A 21294-nucleotide genomic window follows, 5' to 3' on the forward strand; every position below is an offset into this window, starting at 1 on the left:
TCACTGATCCAATTATAGTTGTTGTTCACTTACTCTCAGGCTAACATCCTGATTGAGTAAATATATCAAAATAGTAGTAGTAGTAGTTTTAGCAGTAGTAGTAGTAGTAGTAGTAGTAGTTTTAGCAGTAGTAGTAGTGGTGGTGGTGGTGGTAGTGGTAGTAGTTGTTGTAGTAGTTTTAGTAGTGGTGGTGGTGGTAGTTGTAGTAGTAGTAGACACAGTGGCAGCAGTCACAATTGTCATGGTGGAGTTGCTGATAATGATGATGAAGAAAATATTATAACCATGGCTCTTTCTTCTTGTCTAACAAAAAATCACCCACCCTAACTCACCCCTCCAACACCCCGTCCCATCCCTCTATCCTCCGTTCTCCATTAAGTCAGTCGTATCTTGTGGGAGAGGTAGCGGATATCGAAAGATTCTCCACACTCAACCAGCCAACAGACCGACCAACCGCCATTGACAAGGAAATTAATTAGGTATAATCCCATAATCCACAGTCAGCCTGAGAGAGACTTGAGTGGGATGTCGAACATGATGGAGGTGATGGTTGTGTGGAGCTGGGCATTGAGTGATGATAGTAATAGTTGACAAACCAATAGATTACTCGCCTCACATTACTATTTTATGATGAATGACAGACTTCATGGCGCACATAGTTGCTTGATTCTTTATTTTTGATAACGACCCATCCACATTAAGTATCTTAGGGTCAGGAGGCAATGTGGCACTATTAAGCACTATTGAGATTACTTCTCTCTCTCTCATATAAATATATGGATGTGTGGTGTATGTGCGTATGCATGTGCGTGTATGCATGTTGTGTGTATGTGTGTGTGTGTGTGTGTGTGTGTGTGTGTGTGTGTGTGTAGTCAGCTGAAGGTTGTACTACCACTTGAATTTTCACAAATCACTAAGTAAGGGGCATGAGACAGTAATCAGTTGGTGAAAATATGTCTTAGTCTTATGGATGTGCTGTGTTTAAAAACACAATATACACAATGAAAACTACCAGAAGTGGCTCATGGGAACACCAGATATATTTCTGTATCTTTGGGCATTGTCAGTAATGTGTATTCACAGACAGACACATGCTCAGAGAAGAGTTGTTGCTTCCACTAATATAGGAAAACAGTGAATAAACATTCACTGATGCTACAAATAGCCACCTGGCTGAATAAAAATTCATCATATGCAATAGAATCAATATTAGATAACCGTATATCATACATATCATACTTAATGTGAATACGTCTTGAAAGGCATATTTAAAGCAATATTTATTTGAAGATAATATTTTGTGTATTTCATGCATTTGAAAACACAATATATGCTAGAGTGAGATGAAACACATCACAGCAGTGGCTAGTGAGTATGCTAGATTAATTTCTACATCATTGTGACTTTGTCACTAGCATGTACTCACAGCCAACCACATGCTTAAATGAAATCTGTTGCCTCCAATACACACACGTGTGCATATGCATGCACATGCACACACACACACACGCACTCTATATTACTATAGTTGAAAAAAAATCTTCACAAACTGTTACTCGGAATTTCATGCTGGTCAGAAACTGTCTGATGAATGGTTTACATGAAACTCTGAGTAACAGTTTGCAAGGTTTCTTTCTGCTTCATTGAAATAGTAGTCTACTCAACTTTCAGTATTCAAAAACTATTTTTACTCCAGTTTCTTTTGCATTTATATGTTTACATGTGTGTGTGTGTGTGTGTGTGTGTGTGTGTGTGTGTACACTCACACATACATTTAGTGGCAGCCTGCACTTGACATACCAAAATATATGGAGACAAGTTGGTTAAATCTTATGTTTAAGATCTTTAAAATGACAGCACTGTTGTCCTTCAGGATAGTAAGGCCAGTGGTTAAAGCATAGCCGTTTGGTAAATAGAAGTTCCAGTTTCAATCTTAGCCCAGATTACTGAGAATTATATCATCAAAACATTTCAGCAACATATATAAGACGTACAAATAATTTGTAAAACACGCCACTGCATCATTGTATTTTAATTCAGAGTTTACCTACGGACAAACCACAATAACCAGTATAACCACCAAAGAATAACAACTGTAGCTACCACAAGCCAATGACAACAGCTACAGCCACTAGTGTTAAAACCATCACAGCTCTTAATAGAAATGATTTCAATGTCTTCCTCAAATCACAAGCATTGTCTTAAAAGAAAAAAAAAACGAAACACATTGGATAATGTAATTACACAGAGGTGGGTGGAGAGACTGTGTCTATAAAAAGATGAAATTGAACATGTTTGATTATAGGTCAGCTGGATCGGGACTCTTTTAGTAGATCTACAGAAGTGATATGGAAAAGATTAATGCAGCCATGATGTGAATGCTCATTTCTTGGCCTTTTCAACATAGATGACCTCAAGACAGAGAAGAGAAGCAACCTCACTACTTGACTGATATTTTATTTATCAACCCAGAAGGGTCCAAAGGCAAAGTGGACCACAGCAGAAGTTGAAATTGGGAGAGAAATCTGAAAAAACTTTCTACCCAATCTCCTAATGACTCTTCCAATAACAACAACAACAACAACAAAAGAATGAGATCTCTTATGTCAGTCTTGTTTGCTCCAATACTAAAATTCTTCATATGGACAAGGAAAAGTCAATTATCCTAAACAATCAGGAGTAATCAATTGCTCTAGTAGTGTTCTAGCTGTTGTTGTTGTTTAGCATCAAGGTCAGCACTAATTGGACAAACCTGTGATCATCCCATCTGTGTAAGTGTATCTAGAACAATATCATACTATGTGTTCTTCCTTCTTTAAAATGGTTGTATATGATGTGAGGGGAATTTAGCTATTTTTGTTAGTTAAATGACCATGCACATGCTCTCATCATATGCTTGTAGAGCTCTAGTTGGAGTCATTGTAGGAGCTCTAACCCATAACTGGATTTTTTAATCAGAACCCAAGCTGCACCTCTCTAATCAGAGCCAAGCTGGAGCACTAACTGAAGCCTTAATCAGAGCTAAGATTCAAACAACATTACTGTAGGAATTCTAGGATCACACAAGCTACTGCTCCACCAACCATGTCAGAAGATGATCATGATGTGACACAGATAGAAATGTCCTCATTATTTCAGACATTTCAGAATATTCAGAGGGTATGGATAGAGAAGGAGAGAGAAAGTGGGGTGGGTCGGATGGGTGGATTGTTCAGGTTGTTGAAATGTAACAAACATCTGGATGTCTGTCAATCTACTAATTGGTTCCCTGAAGTAGTTTGACATAAAAACAACACTCTACACCTTAAGTGTCAGCTAACTAGTGTTTGTGTGTGTGTGTGTTTGTGTGTGTATGCATGTGTGTTTCCTTTTGTTTTTTTGTATGTGTATGTATAGGTCTGCCAGTGTTTGTGTGTAAATTCCTCTGTGTATGTATTTTTTGTTTGTTTTGTGTGTGTGATTCTGTCATTGTGTGAGTATTTGTATGTGAGTTTGTGTATGAGTTTGTCTCAATGTGTGTTCTACCACTTCATCTCAGTCTCCTGTTTCAAATGGCACTAAACATACTCACCACAACAATTACAGCTACAGCTACAATGACAATATCAATAGTGATGGTGACTATATGACAGCAGCCCTGACAATAACATAAACAACTCCTGTAATATTCTGTTAAATATCAACAGGTTTATAAATAAGACCAGCAACAACAAGAACATCAGCGGCATCACCACCACCATCAGCAACAAGAACAACATCAACTATGAAAAAGGAGCTTCTATGCAACCACTCAAGCTGCTAGAAATAACATCCAAATTTATTCCAATACATCATGTCTTTAAAAAAAAAACAGAAAAGAAGGAAGAATATACTGTCAATAAACAAAATACAAGATGGGCATGGCTGGAACACATTTGATCGTAGATTTATTCAATCGGTGCAGACTTGGGGCTAAACAACACAAACTGCAAAAACAACAATAATCACGAAAGAGAAACTGAACTGATATTACTCATTGAATTAAGCAGCGAGTTGGAAAAATTGTTAGGATGCCAGGCAAAATGCTAACAGCGTTTCATTCATCTTTACGTTCTGAGTTCAAATTTCAAGTAACAGGATTGGATTTAACATGAAGAACAAACACCACTGTATGAATTATTTTTTATTATTAGTATTATCATACAGTTCTATATTTGAGAGATGAAGAATTATGTACATTATTTACATTTAACGTATATTTGTCCTCATCTTGTTTGTTGTTAACACAACGTTTCGGCTGATATACTCTCCAGCCTTCTTCAGGTGTCCTGGGGAAATTTCGAACCAGGGTTCTCATTCCTAAGGTATTCTTTGAAGTTATTATTATTATTATTATTACTATTATTCAGGTCACTGAAAAATACCCTGGGAATGAGAACCCAGGTTCGAAATTTCCCCAGGACACCTGAAGAAGGCTGGAGAGTATATCAGCTGAAACATTGTGTTAACAACAAACAAGATGAGGACAAATATTTGTCAAATGTAAATAATGTAAATAATGTAGTATTATTATGTTTTATTTTGCGATAGCTTTAAATGAATGCCACTAACATGGTTCTGTGTTTCCTGGTGTGTTCATTGAACAAAACAAAACATATTTTGTTGGACTCACACTTTTAATACAATATGTTCATATTCAGAATATCTTTTCTATGTGGTTTTACTATATTCATTTGAATAGGTTGCACCAGAACTTGTGTGTGTGTGCATTGCACACCATCTCATGCTAAAGGCTTCTATTACAGCCTCAGGTTGACCAATAACGTATGTGTGAAATTTGCTAGATTTAGAATGTGTAGCACCCTATTACACATGTAGATGTGGTTTGTCTTGAATTACATCCCTCTACATCAATAAATCTTTCAGCTATTCCATAAATATAGATAGAGCAACTGAAATAACTGCAGGGGCTGCTTTGAGCTGCTTCAACCTCGAAGATGATGCCCTGGCATGGCTATGATCCATTGACAGAAAACAGTATAATTACATACATACTTCATTCTTGTATACTTTGATATAGATGTGTGTGTAATATGAAGGCATTCAATTTCTAGATTAATTAGTATGGTGAACAAATGTCTTGTGGTATTTGTTTTGGCTCTTTGCATTCTGAGTTCAAATTTCACTGTTTAACTTTGCCTTTCATCCTTCAAGGGCAATAAATAAAATTTCAGTACCCCCTCCCTCCCCTCCCTCCCCTCTCCCCCTCCCTCTCCCTCTCCTCTCTCTCCCTTCCATCTCCCCCCTTTATCCCCCTCTCCCTCCCTCCCTCCCCTCTCTCTCCTTCCATCTCTCTCCCCCCTGCTCTCCTTCAATCTCTCTGCCTTCCCTCTATACCCCTCCCCTCTTTCTCCCTCTCTCTCTATCTCAATTAATTACATTTTGGTGTGTAAAGATTGTCTGGTACCACTCACAATCTTCTGTGCATGCAAGAAATGGAAAAGGGTCAAGCAAGGAGCTTACAACCCTTTTTTTATCCAGCATGCTAAAAAGGAACTGTGCCAAAAAAATTTAGAGATTGTTGTGATGTACAGTGCAAAACATATGAGCATTCAAGCATAGTCCAGGTTCAGGCTAACCGCATTGTGTAGTAAGAAGTAGGTAGGATTACTTAGGGTGAGCAATCCCACTGCAAATCATCCAATGGTTAAATCCTGGCTTCCCTTCACTGAATTATGAACACACACACACACACACGCACACGCACAGAGATAGAGAGAGAGAGATCAAAAGCAAATGGATGCCATCATTTCTGAAAGATTGCTAGAAAGAAAATAAAGTCATTTGATGCATTTAGATACTTGATCTAATAATTTAGTAGTCATGATGCCTTGTACAGTTTTTTGATGATTTAACCTATTGGGCATTTTACTCATCAGTAGTCTGCACAGTAGGAATGGTATAATGAGAGCTGTCTATTTAATTTTGAGCTGTGTGAGAGGAGAAGAGAGAGAGAGAGAGAGAGAGAGAGTATCTGTGTGTGTGTGTGTGTGTGTGTGTGTGTGTGTGTGTGTGTGTGTGTGTGTGTTCTTTGTAGTGCAGCCATCTTGTAAAGGTTAACAACAATAAGTATGTTATCATTTAAGATTCTTTGAAACAACATCTTGACTCAGAGATTTACTTGTCAAGAGACTTGTTCTCCTATCATTTACTGAAGCTGAAGCAATTACATAGCGGAGGAAATCATAATTTAAAACACACATATATCGTTAAGTTCACTTTTATTTTATTAAAGGTTTCTGTACTCTTTAAATGGCTACCATGAATAACACTTCCATATTGTAATTGTTAATAAAGGCAAAACATGAATATATATATATATATATATATATATATTAATTATTATTTGAGGGAATATAAATCCAAACTTACAGGGGAAAAAAAAATTCAATTTAGAAATACTAAATCAAATTTCACACAATATAATATATATATATATTAAAAAAATAGAAAGAAAAACATCTTTTATCAATTCAAAATGAACAATTAAATTACACCTTCTAGAAAATTACATATAATAGAAATATTAAAATTAAAAATATTAAAATTATTAAAATTTTAATATTTCTATTATATGTAATTTAATTGTTCATTTTGAATTGATAAAAGGTGTTTTTTTTCTAATTTTGTATATATATATATATATACATATATATATATACAGGGTGCAATGGGTAAATTGTTGCCATTTGATTTTTTTTTTATTTTGGACATGTGTATTGTTTGTTTTTGATTTTGTTGACTATGCAGTATAGTAGGGTCAGTTGGGCACTGTCTGTGAGAAAAACAGCACCATGATGCACTTCATTCTGTCAGAAATTTGGAAATGACATGCTGTACTGCTTGGCATTCACACTGGAAGCTCCAAAGATGAACTGAAGGCAAGGATTATGGCAGCATTCACCAACTTAAACAAGGAGACCATCCATAAGAGTTGCAAGAGATTCCGTAGTCGTCTGGAGGCCATGGTTGAAGCCAATAGCAATTTTATTGAATAGTTTTCCTATTTAATATTTCAAGATATCTTTATGTAAGTTTGGTAAATACACCTATTAAAATGAGATGTCAATGTTATTTTCATTTTTGCGTAATTTAGCTGACAATTCATTCACCGTACCCTGTACATAGATATGCAGTAATCTCTCGTCTATCACAGATGTTACATTGCAAACCAGCACCCCCATGATAGGCGAAAATCCATGAAGTAGAAACAGTATTGTACTGTATAGTTTTTTTTTATTATTTTTATAATTTGTGTATATTTATTTTATTATAAATGCAAAACAACATCAAGGGGGAACCAACGTAATCTTAAATAATAAACCACAATAGGTGACCGTGATAGGTTAACCGTGATATGATGAGGGATTATTGTATATATATATATATATATATATACACACACACATATATATATATATATATATATATACGACTTGGGTTGAAACAATTGTTATGATTAATAAGGAATTTTGTGAATTCCATTTTCTCTTTCACTCATTTGTTTTATATATATAATTTATATATATATATATATATATACATCCTCAGTAGTTCATATATCCCAAAAAGAAGCACACTCTAAAATGTTAGAGCAATAATATATATTTTTAGGAAGTTAAAAATTATGACCAATAATAGAGTGACTATTAATTTCATATCTATAAAGTGCTTCACCTATACTGCTAAGCACCTTATAGGTGCAAAACCAATGGTCACTCTATGACTGGCCATAACTTTTAACTTCCTTATATACATACATACCGTTATTGTTTTTTAATGTCCACCTTTTTATGCTTTTATGGGGCAGATAAGACTACAATAAGGCAGACTTTTCTGCAGTTAGATGCCCTTCCTGATACTAACCCTGACCTGTTTCCAAACGTGACATTTATCCCCTGCCTATTGAACAGTGAACAGCCAAAGCATACTTTTACAGTGATTGCAAGCCAAGGACACCATCTGCTTGAATGATGGATCTTTTGTTTACAGTCAGCACTTACATGTGAAAGCAATGGGAAATAAAAGCTCATTTACACATGCACATAGGCACACAGACACACATGCATATATAAACAAATACACACACATTCGAAGGAATGCCATAAAGTTCTTGGTTTTAAGGGTATCATAAAAGGCCTGGTTAGAGGCCCAGCATTCTGAGTTCTTTTATAAGTCTTAGGAAAATTGAAGGACTGCTGCAATAAGTGTGTGAATGTGAGAGGGGAATATATTCAATAAAATCATGATTAACTGATCCTCCTATATTTTCTTTTATCTAGAGCCAGGAACTTTTCAGCATCCCCTCATATATACTTGAAGAGATCAACTCTGATTTCTTTGTAATACAAAAATGATGGCCCTATAGTTGAGCTCATTCATTTCATCAGGGTTAATGTGATAGACCTTGTATTGAATAATACAACTTCCCACCTTATCTCTCACATTGTTTCCAAAGCTGTTCTGTATTTTCATATTTGTCACTTTATTATTGCTTTATCTCAATCTTTTCTCCATCTTCTCTTCATGTCTTCATCTCCTTAATCCTCTCATGGAATAATCCAGTTTTATTTAAGCTGTCCATGGATGATACACTCAAACATAATACATACACAGACACAAACAACAAACATCCTTACATGCACAGATACCACTACATACACTCACACACTACACAGTTTGACTACAAACAAGCACCCTCCTCCCACTCTATTGCACCTCTATACATATCATACAAGCACTACATAGCAGCATACCATTTAATACCACTATTCACAGCTGCTATACACAATTAATATACACCACACGCCACCATTATATACCACACTTTATTGCACATCACTCTGCCACTGGACTCCATATTACTATACTACCACTACAATACCACTACTGCACACTGCTACACCACAGACCACTCTATGAGCCATCACCACAACTCTACATACTTCTACCACTGTACGCTATCACCAACACATACCGCATCACAGCCACTACACCTGTGCTATACTTCATACCACCTGCCACCACCACACACCACTCCACATACCATTCCATGTACCACCACACACTGCTCTGTGCACCACTACACATCACTTCACACATCACCACTCCATGTGCCACCACATGCCACAACCATGCATCACTCCACATGACACTCCATGTGCTACCACTGCACACAACTACACATACTGGTGCTACTGCAAACCACTCCACATACCACTACCATGTACCACTTTACATGCCATCACCACCAACACACACTGCTCCACATGTTGACACCATTACATACCACTCCACGCACCACTGCCACATGCCACTTCACAAGCTACCATCATGACCACACACAACTGCACACCACTCCAAACTACTACCACAAACTATGTACTATCTCTGCATGCCACACACCACCCACTACACACCCCTACATAGAACCACACAACACCAATACCTCACACTATGTATTGCACAACCACTACACACTGCTAATGTATGCTTGTTTGGCTCACTAGAAATAGCAGCCAAATCTTCCTCAAATCATACCCTGCCATATTAGCAAAGGACATGGATAAATTAAACCTGGGAGCCCTCTGCATAAGTAAAATGGGATGGTCTCAGTTGGAATGTTTTGAGAGGTATGTTCAATTGGGGCTGTCCTGGTGCAAAATAACAACTACATGCTGAGCACCACCTCAATACACACTACTATAATACATGAACACACTCACACACTGGCACTATCACACATACTGCATGCACACTTACACACACACAGCACAATCATACCATGACACATACATTTACTTCTACTTTCACAATCATTCACAAACAAAAAACCATGCATATACACATCACCATCACTACATGCATGCACGTACGCACACTCACAAACACACACATACATCATCACTATGCACCCAAATTCATACACACACACACACCACTACACAAACTATCACCAACGGGCACACACATACACACACATCAATTTCTATCATAATTTCCTTGCTGTAAATAGGATTTTTCGGAAAATGTACACTATATCTCTCAGATCTCATTATCTCATATGATAGAGACAGTGGTGGTGGTGGCAGTTTAAGTTAGTTATGATGACAGTAGTAGTAGTAGTAGTAGTAGTAGTAGTAGTAGTAGTAGTAGTAGTAGTAGTAGTGGCAACTATGGTGGTGTTAGTAGTAGCAATAGTAATTGTGGTGGTGATGGTGGTAGTGGTGACAGTAGTAATAGTAGAAGTAGTAGTAGCAGTAGCAGTAGTAGTAGCAGTTGCAGCAGCATACATATAGCTGCAATAGCAGCTGCAGTATTTCTATCGTAAGCCTCCACTAGTCAATATGTGTTTCTGCTAGAATTAGATTTTATTAGCTCCAGGCCATTGAAGTCCCAGAATAGTTATAGTAGCATTGATATACGTATGAGTCTTTGTGTGTGTGTGTGTGTGTAATACAAACATACATATATCATTATCGTCATCATCATTTTTGCATCCACTTTTCTATGCTTGCATGGTTTGGACAGAATTTGTTGAGGTGAATTTTCTATGACCAGATGCCCTTCCTTTTGCCAATACTCACCTGTTTCATAAAAAGTAATATTTCCCCTTGAAAGAGTGGAAATGTATTAATGCTGTTTGTGTGATATTGACACTTGCTTACAAAGTATCATGTGATGTCAAGATAAAGTAACAAACACAAGCACATACATACATACATACAGACAGACAGACAGTTGGACTGAATCCAAGATTATCCGGTAGGAAAGTGACAGTTCAAACATGCAGCCAAATTTGCACCAACTGGAATGAAGATGACATGTGTATGTATGTGTGTGTATATGTGTGTGTATACATGTGTATATAAACATGCATGCATGTTTATATATATGTGTGTGTGTGTGTGTGTGTGTATTTATATATATATGTGTGTGTGTGTGTATATATATATGTGTGTGTGTGTGTGTATGTATTTTGCATATATATACTTATATATATATTTATAGATAGATACGTACACACACACATTCATATTAAATATAATTGTATATGTAGAGGTGCATGTCTTAGTGGTTAGGATGTTACACTCATGATTGAAAGATTGTGGTTTTGATTCTTGAATGGGCAATGCATTGTGTTCTTGAGCAAAACTCTTCATGTCACATTGCTCCAGTCGACTCATCTGGCAAAAATGAGTAAGCTTGTGATAGACCTGTGTCCTATTCAGGGCAGGGGTATATATATATATATATATATATACTCCACAGATTCTGAGAAACCAACCTTATGAACCTATGACATCAGAAGGACCTTTTATCTTTTTTTATATGTGTGCATGTGTATATACAGTGTGCGGTGAATATATTGTCTGAATTACGCAAAAATGAAAATAAAATTGACATCTCATTTTAACAGATATATTTACCAAAATTACATAAGTTTACCAAAATTTTATTCAATAAAATCGCCATTGACTTCAACCATGGCCTCCAGATGACTTCAGAATCTCCCACAACTCTTCTGAATGGTCTCCCTGTTTAAGTTGGTGAATGCTGCCATAATCCATGTCATCTTTGTCATGTTCATCTTTGGTGTTACAAGTAGTTTTGTTGGTCCCTCACTCAACTGCACCCCATACATAATAATTAAGCAGGTTGCAGTCTGGGGAGTTAGGTGGCCAGATATTAGGGGTGGTGTGGTCACAGAAATAGTCTGACAGCCATGACTAGATTCTCCTGCTTGTGGCATGGTGCAGAGTCCTGTTGCCAGACATAGAGTCTTCTAGCAGCCACCCTCTTGACCCAGGGCAGCATTATCTCCTCCAGGCACTTGATGTTGGCCTCCATCTTGAATCTGAGGCTGTGTGGGAAGATGAATGGAGGTATAATATCGCCATCACTTGTGATCACTCCAAACACCATGATGTTGACTGGATGTTTGATTTTTATCACTTTCAGTACATGTCCTCAGATTGCACTTTCTTTAGATTGGCACCCAAATATTCTGAAATGTTCATATTGGAGCTTCCAGTGCGAATGTCAAGCAGTACAGCATGTCATTTCCAAATTTCTGACAGAGTTAATTGCATAATGATGCTGTTTTCCCCACAGACAGTGCCCCTCTGACTCTACTGTAATGTGTAATTGACAAAATCGGAAACAAACCATGCACATACGCAAAATTTAAAACATAAAATGGTGACAATTTACCCATCGCACCCTGTATATTGGTTTCAAATTTTGGCTCAAGGCCAGCAATTTAGGGGAAGGGGTAAGTTGATTACATCGACCCAAGTGATCAACTGGTGCTTAATTTTATTGACCTGAAAGGATGAAATGCCAAAACAACCTGTGCAGAATTTTAACTCAGAACATAAAAACGGACAAAATTCCACTAAACATTTTACCTGGTGTGCTAATGATTCTGCCAGCTCACCACCCTATGTGTATTTATATATGTATATATATATATATATATATATATATATATATATATATATATATATATATATATATATATATATATATATATATATTTATATATAGATAGATAGATAGATAGATCGTCAGTATCATTTGCTTATATACCAATTTTCCCTGCTTGCATGGGTGCTATGGTGTTTGTTGAGGCAAATTTTCTATGGCCAGATACCCTTCCTGTTGCCAACTCTCACCTATTTCTATGCATGGTAATATTTCTCCATAACTGGACGTGTTCTTCAAAGAAGACTGGAAAGAAACAGTATTGTTTGCATGACAATGATGCTTGTCTATAAGCATAACATGATGTCAATGCAAGAGTACACATAGGCACAAACACGCATGCACAAGTGTGCATACAATGGGCTTGTTTCAGTTTCCATGTACCAGATTTATTCCCAAGACTTTGATTGGCTCAAGGCTATAGTAGCAGGCACTTACCACAAGGTGTTTGTAGTCAGAGACAGAAACTGAGACAACATGACAATATATATCAGATACACTCAGATCCGATGCAGTCTCTTGTTCAACGGATGTTATGACTGAAGAGTGAGGAGTCAGATGTAACATAGTCCCTTTGCTAAAAGAGAGGGTGAGAATTAAATGAGATGTTCCTGAAGAAGGAGTAACATTATATGGATGCTGTCAAGGAACATAATGAGTAAGAGATGGAAATGTAGGCACCATACATCCCCACCATTATCACAGCCATCGTTTTAACATTTATCTTTTCATGCCACTCTTTATTTTCTTCCATATATCATCTAATGTTTTAGCACAAAATTGTATTCGTGAATTAATCCATGAGTAATCCTCAAAAATGTTATGTACATATATGGTGACATGCTTCCCTACCTTCCTTCTTTCTTCCTCTGTATATGATATTGATATATCCACATATTCTTTTGTTGCAGGCCACAAGAAATCTTCAAATGGAAACTGCAGGTTGACAATAATTTGTCTGGTTTTGAAGTTGGTCGCATCATTTGGAGTGTGGAGTATGAAGTTGATAGCAAGGCCAGAGAACATCACTTTATTCCAAACAAAAATTTTCTCACCAAAATTAATATTCAATCTGTTGAAGAGAAGAAACTTGTGCCTGTTCTCAAGGTATTTTGTGCCTTTCATTTTTCTAACTAACTTTGTATATAAACTGGACACTACAAGACATTCTAGGAGAAAAGATTATATAATATTAAATGATATTTAACAGGCATTGGAGTGGCTGTGTGGTAAGTAGCTTGCTTACGAACTACATGGTCCCGGGTTCAGTCCCACTGCGTGGAACCTTGGTCAAGTGTCTTCTACTATAGCCTTGGGCCAACCAAAGCCTTGTGAGTGGATTTGGTAGACGGAAACTGAAAGAAGCCCGTCGTATATATGTATATATATATATATATATATATATATATATATATATATATATATATATATATATATATATATATATTGTGTGTCTGTGTTTGTCTCCCCAACATCGCTTGACAACCAATGCTGGTGTGTTTACATCCCCGTAACTTAACAGTTTGGCAAAAGAGACCAATAGAATAAGTACTAGTCTTACAAAGAATAAGTCCTGGGGTCGATTTGCTCGACTAAAGGCGATGCTCCAGCATGGACACAGTCACATGACTGAAACAAGTAAAAGAGTAAAAGAGATATTAGATTAGATAAAGCTGGTGAATGCGAAATATAACTTCACAAATCTAAATTATATAGAATGCCTGGTGCTGGAATGGACAAGACTAAATAGGATAGGTCTAGATAATACTGAGTATAATAATAATAATAATAATAATAATAATAATAATAATAATTATAATGATGATGATGATGATGATAATGATGATAATAAACTTATTGTATACAGTGCCCAGGTACACTAGAACTAATTGGGAAAGGGTAAAATAAGAAAAGGGCCAAAGGAAGCATCAATAAATTAAATAAAGAAAGTTAGTAACATTAGCTAAAGTGCGTGTATGGTATACAGTACAGGATAAACCACAAAGATACATAATGGTGAAGAGTAAGGGAAACATAAAGAGGAAAGGGTGCAAAGATTCTTCAAGAGTAGTGTTGGTTTTTCAGAGGTACAGCCCCCTAAAAATCCCCTGCGTATTATACTCAAGGGCGGGCTATACTCGAGGATTTACAGTACTTGTATTTCAAAGGGCTGGCCTTGTCACATTCTGAGTCATGCTGAATCTCCCTGAAAACTCCATTAATGGTGTGCTTGTCTGTGGAGGGCTTAGTCATCACTCCATCGACAAATTAATGAAGTTTTCAGCCACTTGCATGTTAATTTCCTGAGCAGGCTGTTTGGTCAGATCAACTGGAACCCTTGTAGTTGTAACCAAAGGAGTGCTGGACTTGAGTAGTACCGTAAATCCTTGAGTATAACCTGCATTGACTGAACTGAATGGGAGACACTGGATGAGTTTAAGCTTGGGTATATAGGAAGGAAATTTGCTGGAAAATACTGGAGTAGACTAGATATAGTGTACCAAAAAAAAAACAAGATGAAACTTTTCAAAACTGGACAAAATAGTGAGATGTTGGACATGACAAAATTTCATTATGTATATTATTTACACTTGACAGATATTTGTCCTCATCTTGTTTGTTGTTAACACGTTTCGGCTGATATACCCTCCAGCCTTCATCAGGTGTCTTGGGGAAATTTCGAACCTGGGTTCTCATTCCTAAGGTATTTGTTGTCGTTGTCATCGGCGGCGGCGGCGTTCCAGGTCACTGTCTGGAATCGAACTTGGAGTCTTGGGGTTAGTAGCCTGCGCTCTTAACCACTATGCCATATGCCCGTAGGCATATGGCATAGTGGTTACATGTGCAGGTTACTAACCTCAAGATTCCGAGTTTGATTCCAGACAGTGACCTGAATAATAATAATAATAATAATATATAAAAATACCTTAGGAATGAGAACCCAGGTTTTAAATTTTCCCAAGACACCTGATGAAGGCTGGGGGTATATCAGTTGAAATGTTGTGCAAGCAACAAACAAGATGAGGACAAATATTTGTCAAATGTAAATAGTGTACATAATTTCTCATCTCTTAAATATAGAACTATGACAAAATTTAATTTTCATTTCAAACTGGTGCAAAAGTTTACTTTGTGGTTTCCCATTAAAGGTAAGGATCTAAATTATGTCTTCAACTCCAGTGGGCAATGAACCCAATATTTAGGTATATGAGACCAGCTGTTGTAATGAGCTGTGTTTAAGAAGATGGTGACAATATTAAAAAATTTCTGTAACATTAGAGTTAATAGTCTGTACATATTTGGTGACATTTACTTTCAAAGAAGAATCTTTTGTCTTTATAAGGTATTTATAAGTATTTACGATGCCAGTGAAGCTGTTAATATCAAGTTAATTTAGAGATAATTAAAAATGCTTAAGATAAAAAAAAAAATCAACTGCAATATCAAACAAAGTTTATATGATATTATGCATGAATTATAAAGACAGTACACCTGAATCATTGAAAACTCCAAATAGCCAAAACTTAATGCAAGTATGTCTTGGAATGTGACGCAGGTGTAGTAATATTTCTGAGTAATTTTATATTTGACTACAGATGCAGAGCCAGAATTTTGGTTCTCATTAAAAACTGGGAAAGAAACCACAAATTCCTATAGCTGCACTGCTTTGAGTTTAGGAGAGACAACATGCAAAGCAATGACTTTTTTTTTTTCAGGCTTTCTCTGAATCAGACAACAGATCAGCTTTCATATTTAAGGAAGTGATACTATTGCAAGATGAAGGACAAAGTACTACACCTTATCAAAGAATTTGCAGTTCTCCATGTCAGATATCCCCATAACTGATAGATTGTTGTGGTGCAGTTTGATTGTAGGTTGTACTGCAATGAATCTTGCACTGATGGTGCCAATATTGATTTATGAAGAGTGAAAAAAAAATCTTCTGTCACAAGACCAGGGATATGGAGAGAATTCTCTTCAAATTATTATTTCAAAAGCAGTGTTTTCAAGCAGACATTTGGATTACAGCTTATGAGCTAATGAATCTGCAGCAAAACTCTGCAATCATGGATTGATTGAAAAAAGCAAAAGGCTATTTTCAGCTTGCACTTTACTATCCTTGGTAGGATGTCTTCAAATGTAAAATGATTCTGCACAAAACAAGTTCATCATGTAAATGCAAAAGAAAGCAAAATATAGATGTACACATTTGTGCAACTGCAAACATATTAAATAAATTACTTATAAACGCTTCTAAGTTTTCCACATCATACTTTCATCACAAATTTTCAAACACTTCCTACAACTTTTAAACTATTTAATGCATTAATCTTTGTCTTCTTTAAATTCTGGCTGTTTGAAGTTTTTGATGATTTGAAAAGGTGGTCTTTATAATTTGTGTATTTAGTATATTATTAATTTTGTTTCGACCTTTAGTGTTTAATCTGGCCATATGCAGCCCAATTATTCTACCTGTCTTGAAGCTAAAAGATTATGCATGATTAATTCAAAACAATGTAAATAAATAAACATTATATTTGACAAAGAAATTTGAACAGTAAAGGGTGAATATTACACTTGTTTTTTTTTTTCCTAAGAATTTTTGAATTGTCTTAAACATAAGTTTATGTTAAAGGATGTACTTTAAAATTATAAACATAAAAATAAAAGAGATAAAATAATCATAAATGCCATTACAGATCTTCATTTGAAAGCAAATGCCACCAAACAAGTTCAAGTCAGATCATCAACTCATACATTACAACTGTCTGAAAATTGAAACTTTTCTTTTATTTCTTCTAAACATGGACTTATTCTCATCCTGAAAGTCCCAGTTGACTCTATCAAGCAGATTATTGTCCACTTGGGCTGAAGTTGTAATTTAAGTTCTTACCTTGTGTGTGATGCTGAGGTGAACATGGAACAGATGTTTTCTTGTATTTAATCCATGACCTCGTGCTTCTGCTTTCAAATCTAGCCAGTCAGTTTTGTTTTTCAATACTTTCAAGCCCAATGCACCATGTACTAATGGCCTACTGGAACCTTGTTTACTGATTGAACCCATGTTCCTTCATTTAAAGAAACACTGCAATAAGAAATTCTGGCATTTTCTAACAGACCAGACAGGAATACTCTTTTACTTGTTTCAGTCATTTGACTGTGGCCATGCTGGAGCACTGCCTTTAGTCGAGCAAATCGACCCCAGGACTTATTCTTTGTAAGCCTAGTACTTATTCTAACAGTTTCTTTTGCCAAACCACTAAGTTACGGGGACATGAATACACCAGCATCGATTGTCAAGCGATGTTGGGGTGTCAAACACAGACACTCAAACATATACACATACATACATACATATATATATATATATATATATATATATACAACAGGCTTCTTTCTGTTTCCGTCTACCAAAACCACTCACAAGGCTTTGGTCAACCCGAGGCTATAGTAGAAGACACTTGCCCAAGGTAGCATGCAGTGGGACTAAACTCAGAACCATGTGATTGATAAGCAAGCTACTTACCACACAGCCACTCTTGCTCAATATTTTTTAAATGGGAGGATGGGAAGTAAGAAGTTATTTTGTACATCCCGTTTACTATAATTTCACTATGATTCAGAAATCCCTTGTCATAATTAATAGTGTAAACACTTTTTTTTAATTTTTAAAAATATTTTTAATTGAAATTTTAAAAAATTTTCTATATTTCTCTCCATTTTTCAGGTGACTGAGATAATGAACGTTGCATCCCTCACTGGTCGAACACAAATCTACCCATTACAGATATTTGTGGTGAACAAAGAAGGGAGCATCCATGATGTCACATGGCTGACATCTTGTCATTCAAGCAATGATAACGTCTTAAAGGTATTTGGAGAATGGTTTTCTTGATGGTCAACCCTCTCTAATGACTGTAATTATCAGTATTGTTTTTCAGCCCTGACCCAGAAGACATATGGTCAAAGGCATTCCAGCCATGACTTTCCTGCTTTTTTTTGTTTCCAGACATAGTGAATCCAGAATTGCATTAACCCAATGTGTCTGCTTTTTTAAGATGATAGAGTAATTGAATTTGTTTCTAGCTAGTCAAGAAATCGCCCTCGTTAGTCTGAGGTTATTGTTGTTTAGACTCCTGTTGGCTCTTATCAAGCAGACCTATGGTCAAAATCATTTCACTCATGACTACCATCATTTTCTGCCCATTGCATTAACGATTCTACCTGGTTGCCTCCTTGAGAGAATAATGGTGTCAAAGTTTGGCACAAGGCCAGCAATTTCAGGGAAGTTGGGGAAGTCAATTACATTGACCCCCCACTGCTCAACTGGTACTTGTTTTATCAACATCATTTGAATGAAAACCAAAATCAACCTCAGCAGAATTTCAACTCAGGATGTAAAAAGACTGAAGAAACAGCACTAAGCATTCTGTCTGATAGGCAAACAATTCTGTCAGCTTGTCACCTTTATTAAAAACAACAACAACAACAACAATTGTTTCTTATATAGGCACAAGGCCTGAAATTTCAGGAGTTGATTATATTGACCCCAGTACTTGATTGGTGCTTATATTATTGACCCCAAAATGAAGAAAGGCAAAGTCAACTTCTGAAGAATTTGAACTCAGAATGTAGAGAGCCAGAAGAAATACCACTAAGCATTTTAACAATTCTGTCAGCTTGCCACCTTATTGATAATAAGTAGTAGTAGTAGTAGTAGTAGTAATAATAATAATAATCATAATAATAATAATAATAATTGTTGTTTGTTTGCAGGTTTCTCGGAACTGTTCCTTCATCTATGTTGATGGCAAAGAGAAGATTGGGTCACGCAATGTCACAGTAATTGCCAAGTCACGGCAGCTGGTTGCCTTTACACATGTCACAGTGTGGATGCCAGATGAAAGACTCAACATCCAGTTGTCAGATAACAAACTCAGTCAGATCAAACGATGGAAAGTGACAAAGGACCGCATCTTGCTGTAAGTTACCACACTTTCTTTTTATTGGCAATTGATTTGATGTTTCTCAGTGTGTGTATGTGTGTATGTTGTTGCTATTGTTGCTTAGCTTCAGGTCAACTTCGGTTAAGTAAACCTATGTTCTTCTATCCATATGAAAAACAACAGTTAAGTGTTAATATACTAAATGCTGGGAATAACGAGATGTTAATTAGAAATAGATATGTGATGAGGAACCAGAACCATAGCAAATACTCACAAATGAGTATGACTTGCTTCCATGTACTATGTTTTCACTAATTAATTTAGGTGCTTGTATAGTCAGGAGCTGATATAAATACCCTCTAAGCCCTCCCTCCTTTGACTCAGAAAAACATTGAAGATATGACTGTGGGGTGGAGATAATGTTGTACCAGTATTCAGATGGTATTTATTTTCAACTTAGGAGACTGAAGTGATGTTAAATGAGTCCAGAATTCCTTGCCACCTTCACATTTCACAAGGAGAAAATATTGAAAATAATAATGATCAATATTATCGTTACATTCTTCAAGTATGATAGACAACTCCAGACATGTTTTGGTATTATCCTGATTTCTTTAGCAAAGTATAGACTTCACAACATGTGCCAAAGAAGTGGTGGAACAATCACAAATTATAATACATTTATTGGCATAGAAACAGAATTATTTAGTTATTTATTTATTTATTATATTAAATCATTCAGAGATACTATCTGTAACTTGTTAGCTTTTTAATGCTAACTAGAAATGTATTAATATACATCAAATATGTTTACACTATGTTACAATATGCTTGTTTATTCAGATATGAAGTAATATGCAGTGTTTCATGTAGAATACTTCATCAGGTGTTCTCATGATGAAACACTTCCTCTTAAATATTAAATACTTCCTCTCTTCTCTACTTCTAACAGCACATTAACTGTACCTCATTTTTATCTTGTATTCCACTGACTCTTTCACACACACCCCACTCTTAATTTCCTCACATTCTTGTGATCCTAAACATTGTGTTAAATTATTGTGTTATAGTAGAGCCATGGTAGTCATTAATAACACACATAGACCATTTTTTTATATTTTATTCAAAAACAAACATCACTTTTTGTTTCATTTCATAATATTATTAGAAAATAAAACAAAAGTGAACGTAAAGCTATATGTGTTTTAAATGACTAGCAAAACTCTGCTACAATGCAATGATTTCAGTGGCAGAGTTGTTAGTGTTAGACAAAACCCTCTGTGGTTTTGCATTCAGAGTTCAATTCCCACGAAGATCAACTTAGTTTTTCATTCTCTCCAGGGCAATATATAATATATGAAGTATACTGGTTGAGGTTAGTGGACTAATGGAAACCTTGAAGTGTTAAACAAGTTGGCATGCAGTATTTTCTCCAACTCTTTGCTTTCTGAGTTCAAATCCCACTGTGGTCTAATTGGATGGTAGATTTAATCCATTGCCTGGTTTTACATCACCAGCTGGGCCTTGAGTACCTTTAGTGCAATCCTGTCTGTTTCATGCAGTCAAGTTAGGCTTCAAGTTTGAGGCTACTTTTCTGCCTCCCACCAGTCTGAGAAGCCTTGAAAAAGGGATCATAGATGTTCTCTTTTCTCCTGACCAACTAATAAAAAAAAGCCATTTGCCAGACAAATATAGTTCCAAAATATTAAATTGTTTGATACGTTATTAATTATTAATGATGGGGATGGTGGTGATGACAACAATGATACCACTGCCAACACCAATTTTATTTATCCTGGAAGAATGAAGATTAAAGTTGACT

The 21294-nt window shown here is 36.0% G+C and overlaps 1 protein-coding gene across 2 annotated transcripts in view; it reads left to right on the top strand.

Moving 5' to 3' along the window:
• LOC115212780 (transmembrane protein 132E) overlaps positions 1 to 21294 on the top strand; it is a 193691-nt gene that overhangs the window by 161473 nt on the left and 10924 nt on the right. For both annotated transcript variants that reach the window (XM_036503731.1, XM_029781467.2), the window contains 3 exons: positions 13437 to 13632; positions 18254 to 18397; positions 19303 to 19508. In XM_036503731.1, the coding sequence (XP_036359624.1) occupies positions 13437 to 13632; positions 18254 to 18397; positions 19303 to 19508 (546 nt within the window). The remainder of the gene's footprint in view (positions 1 to 13436; positions 13633 to 18253; positions 18398 to 19302; positions 19509 to 21294) is intronic.

Source organism: Octopus sinensis, linkage group LG6, assembly GCF_006345805.1.
Source record: "Octopus sinensis linkage group LG6, ASM634580v1, whole genome shotgun sequence".
Lineage (NCBI taxonomy): Eukaryota > Metazoa > Mollusca > Cephalopoda > Octopoda > Octopodidae > Octopus > Octopus sinensis.